Below are 16,792 nucleotides of genomic sequence, written 5' to 3' on the forward strand. Positions count from 1 at the left end.
CCCTGTTGGTATCCTTCATACGTTGGATTACACTTGATTACAATGATTTATGTGGTGGATTTATGTAACAAAGATTTATACCAGCATATAAGGTTTAGTAAAGTCTTTTCCACAAATGAAATTTTAAAAAAGCAAATGAATTTATCTTTGAGTTTGATCTTCACCTCATCACCCATCACTCATCATGAGTAAATGCTGTGTCAGCTGGCTGTAAATTATGGAATATTTTTGTGGCATATCGGTGGATGAACAAACAGATCAAAGAAACTTTCCTGGACATTTTGAGGTCAGAATGTTTTGGAGGCAAATCTGCAAATGTGATCCCCACTGTGCTTTTACATGGATGATGGGAATAAGCACACCCCTAGGGTTGACTCACAGCAAAACAGGAGGTTTCAATTAAAAGTGAGGGAGGAAAAAAAAATATGCCAAGGCATAGTTCACTGCCCCGGGACATAATGTTTAAACGTGTGTGTGTATGTGTGTCAGTCACAGATAAAGGACACAGCGGACCTCTGTGTCAGTTCACAGCTTCCTCACTTGCAGCACAGACCGCACGCACCTGCAGTTTGAATCCCAGATATGAGGCTTTGTTCCTGGGCAGGAGCTCCCTGTCTCCTGTCTGTCCTGGTTCTTCTCACCGTCTTCACCCATGTCCCAGCCGTCCAGGACCAACCCAAGGAGAGACACTACTATATTGCTGCCGTTCAGATAGACTGGAACTACTCAGGCAATGGACCAGAGAGGTAGGACTTCCACAACCAGAGGATTTGTGATCCACTATTAGAGGACAAAAGAAGGATTTGTTTAATTTGAACAGCCTGTTGTGGACTGCATTTCAAATTCATCATTTTAAGTAAGATTTGCCATTTCATTGGTGTAGATTACCACTGATTTTTATGTGATTACTGCATGAACTATTATTTCACACTACATTTCATCACTCATAACTATTTCATAATAACTTTGGGATTATGTTGTTTACGTTGTCTACACCAATCAGGCTTAATTTCTTTGGCAGCCTGTTCAGTAATTTAAAAAATAAAGATTTGATAATATATGTTCAGTGCTATCTACATTTTATAGTTTGATGCAAGTGTTTATACGTGATCTGTGATACTATCAGTGTTGGCTGATTTGTCTTTTGTGTTTTTCCACTATTCGTCAGGTCTGGTCCCACCTATAAGAAAGTGGTCTTTAGAGAGTATGAGGAAGATTTCAGGCAGGCTAAAACTCATCCCTCCTCCTTGGGTAATTGTCCTCCAGCGTTTACAACAACCTACTGTCTGTCTGGCTCTTCTTAGGAAATTTGTCTAATCTTTCCCGACATGTGATGTCATTGTTTTCTCCTGAATAGGTCTTTGCTTATGATGTATAAAAAACTCATATGTACATCACTTTGGATAAAAGCGTCTGCCAAATTTGAATTGTAATAGCAATTGTAATTTCCCAGTATAGTTTCCACCTAGATGAAAACATCACAAAAATGTTGTGTGTTTTCTTTTGGTTTTTAGTAGGATTACAGCATGCAATAATATGTGGCATCAGTCATTAAACTGTATTAGCTGATTCATGACAGTCTTGCAATGACTAATATCAAAACAGAGAATTCACTGGTGATGAGTCATTTTGAATTAACATCATTTTTCACACTGTGCCCACACATGTAAATACCTAATGAGGTGGATTTCAACTTAACTTGAACCTCTTCCTCTGTAGGTCTGCTGGGACCCACACTTAGAGGCCAAGAGGGCGAGACGATTGTCGTCACTTTCAGGAACATGGCAGACAGACCTTACAGCATCCACCCACACGGGATTGCTTATGGGAAACAGTCAGAGGGTGGGTGCAGCTATAAACGCAGCTATATACGTATGTTTTGGCTGTTGCCGCTGAGCTGTGGCTAACCGATTTCTGAAGACACCAACCTCAAGACCATCACAGAGGCGCTCTGTAGGGTTACTGGGAACGTTGTAAGGGTAGAGGTTGTGACGGGTACTCTCGGTATTGCTCATTCTGTTGAGTACACAACATTGGCCAACACAACAAACATCTGTGTTTGGCTTTTTCTGAAATATTAACCAGAACAGGCAGATTAACAGAGTCGACCGTGCTGAAGTCCAAGAGGAAGCCTTAGTAAGCCTTAGGAAATCATTGTCTGTGCCCACACATATAGAAAGTAATAATACGGCCGACATTTGTGCCTCTGTGGATCTAGGAGATTCAGACTAATCCCTTCTTAATTGACAATTAATGCAAAGAGCAGAGGAAGTATAAAATTACAGATGTGGACACAGGAAGCTTCTTATATTATTAACCAACATCTAGATTTAAGTTTTTATTACATTTAGGATATGGGTCAAATGTTTCCAACTCAGGTTTTTACCCAAATTTGATTAACAAAGTCAACCCTCTCCCAGGAATGCTGCACTGTATTGGTATTTATTTAATGTGGTCATAATGACCTGAGGGATTATTTTCAATAAGTCCTTACTTGGTCACAGCGTGGAAAGGATTTCCTCTGGTTTAAACTCACTCACAAATCTCACTCTCCCAGGAGCCCACTACTTTGACAACACATCGCTTAAAGAGAAGGAGGATGACGTGGTGCAGCCCAACTGTGAACACACGTACCACTGGGAAGTGACGTCAGATGTGTCTCCCGGAATGGATGATCCCACCTGCCTCACCCACATCTACATGTCCCACGAAAACACTGTCCAGGACTACAACTCGGGTCTAATCGGCACCTTGCTCATCTGCAAGCCTGGTAACGCAGGAAAATGCAGCTCCAGTCTGGCTGTGTTTTCCTTCTTTTTGCATGTATAGTATTGTTTTGGACCAAGGTGCAAAGGTGCAGTTGCTGCTACACTGAAACAAACTTATCATGAATTTTGTCATTGACTTTCTCTCTCTCTCTCTGTGTGTCTTTCTCTCTCTTTCTGCAGGCAGTCTGGACGAGTTGGGGGAGCAGGTTCATTTCCACCAAGAGTCTGTTTTCCTCTTTGGTGTTTTTGATGAGAAAAACAGCTGGTACCAACCAAAAGGCCATGCCACAGACAACCATGTCAAATACACCATTAATGGATACACAAGAGGATCGCTGCCTGGTCAGTTTGTCAATTACAGTCAGTAAGGTAGACAGTCAGCCAATCAGTCAGCTCGTCATAGACCCAATACAACTATGTCTAGTTCCTTAGGTAGACTTTTGTTGCTAGTGCTGATCATGAAGTTTTACACACGAAATAACAGACTTTCCAATGGCGAGTGCAGACAGTGAATAACATTCACCAGATGTTTTGTAAAAATAAACCACACCAGCAGGAGGTGACCCACAGTTTCCCTTTTTCTGCTCCAGATGTCAGTCTCTGTGCCCACACCTCTGTGAGTCTGCACCTGATGGGTATGAGCTCGGACGCCGAGATGTTCTCTGTGCATATGAACGGGCAGGTGCTGCAGCATGACGGGCATAAAGTGTCGTCAGTAGGCCTGGTCAGCGGCAGCACCGCCACAGCTATCATGACGGCTATGTACCCCGGTCGCTGGCTGCTCTCCTCCCAAACCACCAAGCACCTGGAAGGTAAGTGCACTTTACACTTTACACTATTAAAAAATGTATTCTTAAGATAGTTGTGGGATTTGTTAAGAAGACTCTTAAGGGAATTCCTCCAATATTTTCTTCTCAGCAGTCACACTTTTTGTATGGATGTGTTTGTTTTGTCTACTTGCAAACTTCTCAAACTGGGGCCAGATATCTTTGACCAGATTTTTTTCTGAGAAAAGAATTTTGTTCTCAGGAAGATAAAAAAAAAAAAAAAAGTTATCTTGTACTTTAAAGATCTTGCACTGTAAAATTATATTATAGCATAACTCAAAATTAATTCAAATTCACTTGAAATCGATCACTCTTGATAGTAGGATTTTTTCTTTTGTGTTATGCAGAATAATTGAAAGCAACAAGAACAAACTTATGGTGTTTCTTCCCTTGCAGCTGGTATGCACGGGTTTGTGGATGTGAGAAAGTGTGAAGGATTCGAGGAACCCAGGCGTAGGATGACCATCAAGGAGAGACGCTACAGCAAGCATTGGACGTTCTTCATCGCTGCTGAGGAAGTCATCTGGGACTATGCACCCAACATGCCATCATACATTGACGAGTAAACAGCATTTAACAATCAATAACTCACAGATATATTCAGCCATATTACCATTTTTCTGTTCTTTCCAAAGGTGCACATAGAAATGAATCTCCCATGACCAAAAAATAAGTCTTTAACAGGTTATTGTTTATAATTCATTAAAGCTGCCAGTGAAGTGAACTGTTAGTGAAGACGGTAAATATGTTGACAGTGATTTTTCCCATCTACTTTTCACTCAATCCACCATCTGCCATTGAGACAAATTCTGAAAACTCTAGCTCTATTTGTGCTGGAAGAACAGTGTTCGCTTTGTGTTTTATGTCACAAAGCAATTTCATTTTGTGCTGTAAATTAATGCAAAGGTCATGTTGTTATTGAACAGTACTTACACTAATTTCTCAGAATTAATGTCGCACCTTTAAATGAAACTCTCTTTCTTCAGGGACTACGAGCTCCAGTACCTGAAGCAAGGGCCTAACCGCATAGGACGGAAGTACAAGAAGGTTGTCTACACTCAGTATACAAATGAATCTTTCACTGTGAGGGCGGAGGAGAAGCAAAGAAAAAATGAGATTGGGATCTTGGGACCGGTGATCAGAGCGCAAATCAGGGATGTTATCACGGTGAGACCATCATTCATTCTCAGCTGCTGCCTTTTACAGAGATGTTTATAGACCATGAGTCCTCACACATCCTCCTGCTCTTTGACAGATAGTCTTTAAGAACATGGCCTCCAGGCCCTACAGCATTTACCCACACGGACTGACGATGGAGAAATCACAAGAGGGCGTGACCTACCCTGAAGGAGGTACTTATTTTTTTCTGTTGATAATCCTGGATATTTAGTTGCAACCATGTCACAATCGCATAGCATGGATAGAACAACAGAGCAGAAGAGAATACAATAGCCTGATGATGATCGTTAGTTGCATTTAGTCTTTCAAGCAAAACCATGGGACAGCAGCATAGAATAGAATAGAATACAATAGAATAGAATATGATAAAACAGAATAGAACTGAATAGAATAGCCTAACGAGTATACTTAGCTGCTTTTATTTTTCAGCCAAACCATGTTACACTAGCATAGCATGGCATATAATAGAATAGAATAGAACAGAACACAATATAACACAATAGAGCAAAATAGAAAAGAATAGAATAGAACAGAATTGAATTAAATAAAATAGAACAACAGAACAGGTGAGAATACAAGTCTTATGATGATACTCAGATGATGCACTTACCTTATGAGAGGATTGACTAAAATTGTGGCTCATGCAGTGCTGCTGCATCTCTTTCCCCCTCACATTGCTGTCCCTCTTCACCACGCTCAAATAACAAGAAAAAAAAAAAAAAACAGACAGAGGTGCTTTTCTCTGTTTTCCCAGGCAACCAGTCTCGCGGAGTTCAGCCAGGGGAGACGCACGTGTATGAGTGGACGGTGACCGAGGAGGATGAGCCCCTGGAGGGCGACGCTCGGTGTCTGACTCGAGTGTACCACAGCGCAGTGGATACACCGCGGGACATCGCCTCAGGACTGATAGGACCACTCCTCATCTGCAAGAGCCAGTCCCTCAATGTCAGGAATGTGCAGGTAGAGTGCTTAATTGTTTATTTCTGCTCCTATTTCTAGACTAACAGCCACACAGAGCTTTATAATTGCTTCCTGGTACAGTATTATTTATGTATACAGTCCATAATAAAAAGCACTGTAAATGGAGAACAAAACTTGTCCAAATTTAAATGCAGTCAGTGAATGTCAAAGGTTTTATTATTTGATGTTATCTTAGCAATCATTCCTCAATAAAAGGTCATTATTAAAGTTAAATTAGAATAGGGAAAATCTAAAGCATTTGCTGAAGCCTTTTATTTTTAATGATTCACAAATTAAGCGAATGATTGAAAGTTTCTTGATTTTTTACCTTTGGTTTTTACTTAATTTTCTTTACTTTTCACACCTGCTTTTAAGATTTAGATTCACAGTAACTTTTCCATTCTGAAATGCCACATTTTAGCTTTGCTCTTTCTCTTTGGAATTTCTTTCTTTTTCTTTCTTTTTTTTATATTAAGAACTTTATTCTGACCTTCATTTTTGTTGCGGCATAGTTATTGCACACATAAATAATATAGTAAATTATAAAGCATTTAAAATTATGCATTTGCATTTTAATTTGGTCTCTTGTGCTCCCAAAAAGAGGCAGCACCTGGAACAGGACAGTACAAGTATTGCAGGTTAACTGACTAGATGATCACACAACTGTTTATTTAAATGAATGCAACTTTTTGCTTTGTTTCTGTAGCTTAAAGCAGACAAGGAGCAGCACGCCATGTTTTCTGTGTTTGATGAGAACAAGAGCTGGTACCTGGATTACAACATTCGTTCTTACTGTGATCGATCCAGAGTCAACCGGGCAGACCAGGAATTTTACAAATCCAACGTTATGCACAGTGAGTTTTGCTATAATCTACTTTTCTGTGGTTTTAGCAAAAGTGAATGGAAGCTAATCACACCTCCTCCTAAAACCTGGGCTGTATTTTTCTGAAATCCATCAACTGCACACAAGGTCAACAGTATTTTTTTATTGATTTCTCCTTGCAGCAATTAATGGGTATGTGTTTGAGAGTGGTCAGATCCTGGGCTTCTGCAATGGTGAAGTCGTAACATGGCACATGTCCAGCATAGGAGCGCAGGACTACATCCAGACAGCCACGTTCTACGGCCATACGTTTGAGCTGAATGACCGTACGGAGGACTTTCTCAGCCTCTACCCCATGACTGGAGAAACCATTTCCATGAATATGGAGAACAAAGGTCTGTCAGGGCTAATATTAACCTCTTGTATCCAACTATTTGCCTCTTTAAATATGTGATCTGCAGTAATCCTGATTAAAGTAAACCTATATACACACACAATACAATTTTCTATCAATTTCCTGAACAGGGAAAATCAGTACATGTGTCTTAGTTTTTAATATGCAAATGACATATTTCACACATGGCATACAACACAAAATACAAAATGGCTGATATTCAATTTGTCTGTCTCTCTTGAATCAGGTGTCTGGCTCTTGGCTACCCTGAATTCCCATGACACAACGAAAGGGATGCGGCTAAAATTTAAGGATTTGGAGTGCATCCAAGAATACGAATACATCTATACTGATAATGAGGACACAGGGCTAAACATTTGGAAACCTCCAAGCTTAGACGATCTCAGGAAGGAGGAGAAGAAGCCGCCAGTAGTAGAAAATAACAATAAGCCAGTAGATCTTTACACATATTCATATTTAGATGAATTAGGACTCAGGTCTTTGAGGAACCAATCTCAAGACTCAGATGTGGAATTGTTGGATCTCTCTTTCCTCGACTATGATGTTGATGTGCCTGAGGGGAATATGACCATCACTCCCAAATCTCCCAGTAATGAGACAAAGATCGGAAATGGCACTGACACTCCAAAGCCACAATCAAATCCATTGTCAGATTGGCAAGATGAAGACAGGCTAAACTTTACAGCAAAAAAAATGTTGAATCAAAGCATACAGAACAGTAGTGGATCAGATTTTCTCAATTCCTCTGTGCCTAAAATGGACAACACAACGGTTTACACCATCCATGTAATACAAAAGGATAATAATGCCACAACAAATAGCAGTTCTCCCTCAAATCTTGATGACATCCCTGTGCCTGAGACAGAGGGCATAACAGTTCATAATGCGACTCTGTCATTAATGGGGAAAAACTTAACTACAAAGGCCAATCTTACTGTAACAATTCCAGGAAATGTCAGTACCATCTTGGAGGCTGATAGAATGAATCTAACCCAGACGGTTGTAAGCCAGACTTCAGTGAACACAATCCAGGCTGAGGACTCAGAGGAGAAAATCACCAGAGGAGATGTGTTCTCCTACTCTGACCCTCCTTTAAGTCCCAGCTCCAATTCCATAGAGGAAATAGTGCTTCTAGAAAAATGGGCCAACTCCAATCCTGGACCTGAGATACAGGAGGACCTATCGTCCAGTCACCATGGCACTTTAGACGGCAATGTATCCATCGCCAATCTGTCACACAGTGAGAACAAGACCACTGTGAATAACACCTCAGCAAACCATTTAAATGTGTCAAAAGATGAATCAAACCTAAACATATCTAGATCCAATACTTCAGAGGAGATGGCAACTCAAAGTGGGGTGAACGTTACAGCTCTTCTTGACCAGTTCAACCACACATCCTCAGTTGAGAGCTCCGGCTACGGCTCCAGCAGCTATGAGGACAGCATGGAGGAAGTGGTCATCTACCTAAAGGACAACCACACAGAGGTGATTAAAACCACCTCTCTCAACCCACAGGGACACAACTGGACTTATGAGGGAACACACCAAACGGTTCCCATGGGAATTCCCGACCACATGACAAAGTACTTGGGGAAGAAGACTCCTGCAAAGACACCAACTGTGACAAAGAAACCGAATATCAGGAAGGTAAAGCGCCGACAGAGACCCAAGAAAGGCCAAGGCATGAGAACTAAGAAGAGGATGGAATACAAGCCCAAGCCCAAGAGTGGTTTACCTTTTTCTCCACGTGGATTCAATCCAGGCTTTTCCCCCCGAGGGTCTCGACCCATGTCCCTTGCACCACAGCCCATCTCTGATGAGGAGGACCTGATAAACAAACCTGTGGTCATCGGTGTGCCCCGGCCCGACTTCAGCGACTATGAGCTCTATGTTCCTGGGAATGAACCAGATCATCTAGGGCTGGATGCTCCAGAGCCGGATGTTACACAGGATGAGTATGAGTATGTGATGTACAAAGACCCTTACAGCAGCCAAGAAGACGTCAAAAGCTTCACACCGGATGAAACCACCAAGCACTACTTGAAAATGGCAGGCCAGAATTTCAGGACATACTTCATCTCTGCAGAGGAAGTGGAGTGGGACTATGCTGGCTATGGACAGAAGTAAGGACAAACAAACAATCTTTCATGCTGCCACATTATTCGGATTTACAGAAAATGTATGGCCAACACAGATGATCATATATGAACATGCAAACCTGAAATAAGACTCTCTTTTTTCACCACAGGAGGCAGGAAAAGTCATTACAAAGCCGGCGAGAAACAAAGTTCACCAAGGTCATTTTCCGAGGCTACCTGGACAGCACATTCAGCGTGCCAGACATCCGTGGGGAGGTAGAGGAACATCTAGGCATCCTGGGGCCGCTTATCAAGGCTGAGGTTGGACAGAGCATCATGGTAAGACCACAAGCATTAACCTAAAATCATAATCTGACCACAGATTGGCACACTTGCAAACTTCTGGAATGTTGCTTAATTTAAAACTTGCTTTCATATGAAGGCATAACAGTTTTCTTTTTTAGACATATACATCTACTACCAGAGAGCTGTCTTGTGAAAATAAAGTCTTAAAGCCACAAATAACCAAGTACAAAATACTGAATATCATTCTGGGTTATAGGTGGTGTTCAGGAACAATGCCAACCGTCCATTCTCCTTGCACCCTAAAGGGGTTTCCTACACCAAGCTTGCAGAGGGGCTGGCCTATGAGGACGACTCCAAGTACTGGTATAAATATGATGATGAAGTTAAACCCAACACCTCCTTCACATATTTATGGAAGGTCAATGCTAAGGTGGGGCCAGCAGCTGGCGAGTCTGACTGTCGGACTTGGGCCTACTATTCTGGTGTCAATCCTGTGAGTAGAATGAAACGCCTTCTAACTATTGTAGGAAATGCCACAGTTATTGTCAGTGAATTAATCCCTTCAGATCCAATCATCCAAAGAGGTGAATTTAGTCTCACTTTAGATGCTACATTAGGATGTTTTTATATGAAGACTACACATTTCTTGATCTACCGGACATGCTTAGATTGTCGTGCATCCTGCAGTCTTGAGCAGTTTCACATGATGTTATTGTGACATTTCCTGTATATGAAGTTTGGTTGTGCTTGGAAGACCATGCCCCCTGCTGTCTTACAGTTTCACCAGAAAGGTGTCTGAAGTGTGTGGTAGCTGGTATGTCCCCTCATCACGGTTTATTGTCATTAGGGACCATCTCTGTATTTCTGTTCCTGATTTGATCCAACATTGGCATCTGTTGCATTGGGGATGTCATGATCTTTGTCCCTTCCCAGTCAATGAGAATACAAGATGCACACTCTCATATAAGATGCACAGCAGTTAAAACATGTCAAGGTAGATCAGAAAACATGTAATCACTGAACTAGGTCAAGGTTCAGTATGCAAAACATTTCGGGGGAATGCTATTTTCACAAAATCAATGCAGCTGAATTAACAAAAGGCTTTGGTTGGTATGACTAATTTTTGATTCATGCATATTTCTAAATAATAATGTTTTTGTCCTCCAGGAGAGGGATATCCACACAGGTTTGATTGGGCCTTTGCTAGTGTGTCGAAAAGGCACCATGAACAATAAGCAGACAGACATGAGGGAGTTCACACTGCTCTTCATGACCTTTGATGAGAGTCAGAGCTGGTACTACGAGAAGAATCGTGAGAGGATGGAGAGAAAAAACCGACGGACTGTGATAGATCCCAACTTCAAAGAGAACCTCAAGTTCCACTGTAATGCACCCCGTATTTCCCTAAGGAAGGCTTAATTTCAGTGCCATAGCCTACAAATTATGATGCATGCGTATAGTTTTTTTTTTTTTTCAATTAATATTTCAGTGTCAAAATTGGCTAGTTAGATAGCACACGGAAACAGAAGATTGCACAGCCAAGAAACATAACATGGGCAGAAAATTATGTTGTGCAGTGACATAAATTATGCCATATTGTTTTTACAGCCATCAATGGGATTGTATACAGCCTGAAGGGCCTGAGGATGTACACCAACCAGCTAGTTCGCTGGCATTTGATCAACATGGGCTCTCCTCAAGACTTTCAGAGTGTCCACTTCCACGGACAGACGTTCCTCTACAAGCATACCAAGAGCTACAGACAGGCCGTGCACCCACTGCTGCCTGGTCCGTGCACTTCCCATAAAAATTCAGACATATCAACTCTAAATAGAAAGCCTAAACTTTGACCTTTGAAATACTGGTGGACAGCAAGTGGCCACATAATGTAGCAACTTGAATAACTGTACTATTTGAATGGTCTATAACTCTGCAAATTTTAAATAAGATGTGAAATGATATATGTGCTATTATTTCACATCTTCAGACTTCATCATGCATCACTGCCAGCCATCACTGATGCAAAAATACTTACCAAGGATTTTTGTTTTTACCTAGGGGGCTTTGCAACCTTGGAGATGTTGCCATCCAAGCCTGGCCTTTGGCAGCTGGAGACAGAAGTCAGTCTCAACCAACAGAGGGGCATGCAGACCCTTTTCCTGGCTTTAGATAATGGTATGGCCCAATAAAAATGCAGTTAGTAACATGTCTCAGTAAGTATGTTTATATGTTTGAGATGATTTAATGTTGTGATGTTTTTGTATTTTCCCAGAGTGCTACCATCCTCTGGGTCTAGAGTCAGGGAGTGTGAAAGACAGCCAAATAACAGCAAGCAGTACAAGAGGTAACCATTTTATTCTTTCTCTTTGCCTTTATCCCTCTGTCCTGGCAACACCTTGCACCTACTGCAATCATTATGACTTGAAATGATCGCATTAAAGCTTGAATTCAATTCAATTCATCCTTTTTTGTCCCCAAAGGGAAATTTTATATGCATTCAGCCAGGGGTAAAATAAAAAGCATATATATCAACACAATGATTAATCAAAATTCATTAAAAAGTATATAAAAAATAAATAAATTAAAAAAAAAAAAAACATAGAAGAAAATACAGAAGAAAAGAAAAGAAAGGGAGAGGTTCCCAATGCAAAGTGCAATACTGCCTCTAGTTTTAAAGTTTGAATCTAACTTGTTTTATGTCTGCTGGGACAAATGAAGTAAGCTTCCTGAAGCTTGACAAGCAGAGGTATCACCAGTTATGCATATATTTCTGTCTTTGAAGGATACTGGGAGCCCCGTCTTGCCAGACTGAATAACCATGGTAAATACAATGCATGGAGCACAGATCAGAGCAACAGCTGGATTCAGGTACGTGCATTTGTGTGCATGCATCTGTGACTGAAAGGGCAAGCGCCAGCATGAGAAAGGTGTTTGCAAAGATGCATGACAATATGTTTAAGCACACACTTGATTTCTGTGTTTATACTCTTGCTGATATGTGTTACCTGTGAACTCCCTCGGTTCAGGTGGACTTCCTACGGCCTGTGGTGATCAGCCAGGTGGCCACCCAGGGAGCCAAGCAGATGTTCCAGTCCCAGTTTGTGGTCAACTACACGATCTCCTACAGCAATGATCGCAGGAGGTGGATCTTCTATAAGGGTGACAGCAGGCAATTCAGGAAGGTGGGTGACGTTAAATCACGTTCAAGGACAAGCAGGTTTCACCTCTGAATTAACACACAAGGGTCTTATAAGCTTTGTCCTTCTTGCCTCTCTCAGATGTTCAGTGGGAACCAGGAAGCCTATGTGACAAAGACGAACACCTTCTTTCCTCCTCTTATTGGACGGTTCATTCGACTCCATCCGGTCGACTGGTACAATCAGGCCACAGTCCGCATGGAGTTTTACGGCTGTGAGCTTGACGGTAAGAGGTTGTGTGTGTGCTTGACAAAGAGAAAGAGACCTAGATGGAGGGCGAGTTGGAGAGAGCAAGAGTGAGACAACTGGGATTACTCTAACAGGAAGCTTCTTGACTGATTCCCTGTCCCAGGTTGCTCAGTGCCTCTTGGCATGGAGAGCGGGCTGATAAAGGACCATCATATCACCAGCAGCTCCACGGCCCCCAGCTGGTTCCACGGACCCTGGAGACCCTCCCTGGCACGCCTCAACAAACAGGGCGCCGTCAACGCATGGCAGGCTAATGTGAGGAGAATAATAATCTAACTTGTAGCTCTAACTTGTAATGTAGCTCATTTGAAAAGCTCCTTTAAGGCACAAAATAGCAGGCACAAAATAGCAGGCATGAAATGTGCGAGTGATTACACTAAAATTCAAAGTGAAATATTGGAGTACACACAGAATTATGTAGGTATACACACAAGGTTGCCACAAGCCTTAAATATTCTTTTAAATTTTTGAAAGTTGAAAGTTGAAAGTTTTTGAAAATGAATGATGGAGAGCTCCTTCCTGGAATCAAAATTTTAAATCTTCTAGAATCTAGAAATGGCATTTTACAACAACTTGTTGACACAACAAGATCAAGAGTAAAAAATATTGACAGTGTCATTCTTTTTTACCTCAAAAGGCTGCCAGTTTTGATTCCTTGATTTTTTTTTTCAAACAAGAACTTGATGGTAGCTGAAAAGTACTTGAAAGTGACATCCAGGGGAGTATGGGGACCCTACAGCTACCATCATTCCTGTCTTATTCTCTCTAAATATCATCACGATAGGGCTTAAAAACATACAAATATAAAAATGCACACAGACTGTTACTGTCTTATATACAAATATAATCAACACACACACATACACACACACACAAACATCAATTATCTAACTTTGCTTTTTTTCTCCCCCAGTATAATGACATGTATCAGTGGCTTCAGGTGGAACTGCCCCAGGTCAAGAAGATCACAGGCATTATTACGCAAGGAGCAAAGTCCATGGGCAAAGAGATGTATGTCATCTCCTATGAACTACAATACAGCGATGATGGGATAAACTGGACCACATATACTGACGATGAGGACTACACATCCAAGGTACTACAGGGGTTCTACAAGAAATATAATTTTAAGGATAATATAACCCATCCACTATGGGCTAGGATTAATGATGGTGTTTATTTAGAGTAGTTTTCATTTTGTACGATTATCTCCACTCATAGAATTTTCTGACATTTCTGTCCTCTTTCTTCTATCAAATCCAGACTTTTAAAGGCAACACAGATAACAACAGCCACATGAAGAATTACATCTACCCTCCTATATTTTCTCGTTTCATCCGAATCATCCCCAAGAGCTGGAAGAGCACCATCACCATGAGAATAGAGTTGCTGGGCTGTGACTTTGAGTGATGCACTTTGATGGAAACATGCGTGCACACACACACACACACACATACACAGTTGCACAGCCTGGTAGCCTTTAACCTTTCCTTGAAGGATACTAAATATACTACACGGGAGCCTTTGCGTGCAGTCAGAGACAAACAGACACATACATTGCATCAAATATCCACTTTGCATGGTTGGGACATTTGTTAAAGTCATCATGCAGCTTGTGAAACGTGCAACATCCATAGAAAACCCAACTGCTAAAAAAATTAGAATTCATGCCACTGGAGAATTCAAGTTACATTCTAGGAATGGATATTGCAAGCCGATCGGATACCCAGACAGTGTTACTACCTCTTACATACATAGGGGAGCATAAATCAGTACAACATGAAGAGTTTCATTACAAAAACAGATACCAGCCAGTTTCAAATGATTACTTTTATAAAATGATTTTTGGCATGAAAGTAAAGAAACTCACTGCTAACTTTTCAAGTTATTAGTTATCCCAAGATCTTTGATGATAGAATTAACTGTGCTTTTCAGGCTCCAGTGTTTCAAAAAAGAATGTATGGCTTTTTGTAATGAAACCCTTTATATATTGGCAAGTGCACACTTTTGTATCTTATATTTTCTATTGCAAATGAACATAAATTAATGTAAATATTTAAGTTGTATGTAATTTATTTGTTAATAAATATAATTATAATTCTTATTTGCTGGATGACTCAATGATTTATGCACAAATGGTTGGATCTTGTTGGAAAACTGCATGTTAAGCCTTTTGTTATAATTATAAACAGAGGTAGAGAATGAGGGCAGGACAGAGAGAGAGAAAAGAGAGATGCAGTGGGAAAAAGCACAACAAAAAGAGAGCTCACTGGGGACGCACTCTGCCATGCTACGTATGTGGACATCAATATCTGTCATGGCATCTTGGAAGGTGTTGCATTTAGCACCTCTGATGAGGCAAGACCTGCCGTTAAGTAGCACCCAAGGGTCCCCCGAGTCAACAGACACGTGCAGCTGCAAACACACACCCTGTTTGTCCATTTGCCAACGCTGTTAATCTGGGCACTGAAGGTGTGAAAGTCTCAGCATGGGACAGTCCTGTATGCGACTGATCTGTCTACATAGATTAGACTGCAGATAGCTTTATTGGACAGCTGGAGGCCTGGGAACAGTGATGACAAGCAGCTGCTGGTTGCCCTGTCATTTCATGGAGGAAATGCATCATAATAACGCCAAACTTTACTGATCCCCAAAAGGAAAACTCTCTTTCAGTTTTCCTCGCGCTCAGGAGGTCAGAGCTGGTATGGATTCAGTTACTCACTCAAGCACACTGCAGCAGGCGGATACTTGCCAAAACAGGAGCTTAAGCGACAGCCACCCATTGGAAAGTCAATTTGACAAATTCAAAATCTTGGAAAAAGGACGCCACATCCTCTACATGTCTAAGAAACAAGAGAAAACTAGTTAAATGGTGTGACATGCCTGCCAGCTATGAGTTAAATCAAAATTGCCAATAACAGCTCGCTTCTTTCTACGACCTAAGAAACTTATTCCTAAGAGACATTTAGTATCCCCTGTTACAGTAACATTACATCCTAAAGCTCTTGAGCCTAAAATAAAGATGTCCAACAAATATTCCAAAACTTAATCTGGGGATTTAGTGGAAGGCAAATCCATCTAAATTCAGTTTTCAGAATAGGCCTACATCTTATCCACCTTTTTAGGATGACATAAACTGTAACGTGGGAACTTCAAATACACAACCGTGTAAGTGGTATCAACCACATATAAGATTGAGGAGGATAGGGCCTTAGAGGGAGGCACAGGTGATTGTAAAACCGCTGACATGAATTTCCCCCCTAGCCTTTGAAAGAGCTTAACTGGCAATTAGTAGCTACAGAGAAATGTCAAAAGGGGAAACGGCAATCATCCATTTCAGCTGCACTGAAAAATAACAGCAGTAATGTATGAGCCATGAGCTGGCCTTATAAAAGTTACCACCAGAGGCATTTTAGAAATGTTGGGTCAGCAAGGACCTAATGAAAATAATACAGCCTCTTAGGCACACCAGCACATTTGAATGCTTTTGGGGCATTTTTTCAGTGCTGAGATAATGATCCTACCAGACCTAACAGTGACTGTGAATTTATCATTATGTGTAGTTTTCACCTCAGACCACCAGATGTCGCCCCAACCTCACTTTCATGGGAAACAGAGTGAGACCAGAGGTTCCCAAACGTTTTCACCTTAAGATCAGATCAAATCAGAACATGGATCCCTGATTTTACAGATTTTGTCTGTGAGATCATCTGAGGAGATGTCAGCTGGATGTGATACACTAGGCCTTCTGGGCAGCTGTTGATTGTATAGAAATTACATTTGGGGAGAGTGATGCCTCTGATAAGAAAAGCTGTTCCTATAATATTGTCTCCCAGTACCTTCCTCAGAAAAAGTAAATTAAAATTAAACTATTCCTCTTTTAGCTGGGGACCCAACGGGACCTCTTTAAGGACCCCTGGGCGGCCCCCCATCCCAAATTAGGAGCCCCTCTCCGGGACACATCGGTCACTATCAACTATACAGGCA

General features: G+C 41.3%; 1 protein-coding gene across 1 annotated transcript; it reads left to right on the plus strand.

The window, feature by feature from the left end:
• The first annotated feature begins 565 nt into the window (after positions 1-565).
• On the plus strand, positions 566-14,837 carry f5 (coagulation factor V). Its single transcript, XM_030081327.1, has 25 exons — positions 566-746; positions 1,169-1,251; positions 1,720-1,842; positions 2,558-2,770; positions 2,949-3,110; positions 3,359-3,580; positions 3,992-4,157; positions 4,582-4,762; positions 4,851-4,947; positions 5,529-5,734; positions 6,441-6,588; positions 6,740-6,952; positions 7,199-9,098; positions 9,224-9,392; positions 9,616-9,852; positions 10,527-10,743; positions 10,968-11,147; positions 11,418-11,534; positions 11,632-11,703; positions 12,142-12,227; positions 12,386-12,541; positions 12,638-12,782; positions 12,909-13,060; positions 13,719-13,901; positions 14,069-14,837. The coding sequence occupies exons 1-25, from the start codon at positions 583-585 to the stop codon at positions 14,213-14,215; spliced, it is 5,739 nt and encodes a 1,912-aa protein (XP_029937187.1). The 5' UTR covers positions 566-582; the 3' UTR covers positions 14,216-14,837.
• Positions 14,838-16,792: the final 1,955 nt, after the last annotated feature.

The sequence above is a fragment of the Myripristis murdjan genome, chromosome 21, assembly GCF_902150065.1.
Source record: "Myripristis murdjan chromosome 21, fMyrMur1.1, whole genome shotgun sequence".
Taxonomy (NCBI): Eukaryota; Metazoa; Chordata; class Actinopteri; order Holocentriformes; family Holocentridae; genus Myripristis; species Myripristis murdjan.

Excerpts from the sequence above, each read along its gene's own strand:
- f5 (XM_030081327.1), top strand. The coding sequence starts at position 583 with ATGAGGCTTTGTTCCTGGGCAGGAGCTCCCTGTCTCCTGTCTGTCCTG. Across the intron at positions 9,393-9,615 it reads AGGTTGGACAGAGCATCATG|GTGGTGTTCAGGAACAATGC; the intron begins GTAAGACCACAA and ends TCTGGGTTATAG. Across the intron at positions 12,542-12,637 it reads ACAGCAGGCAATTCAGGAAG|ATGTTCAGTGGGAACCAGGA; the intron begins GTGGGTGACGTT and ends TGCCTCTCTCAG.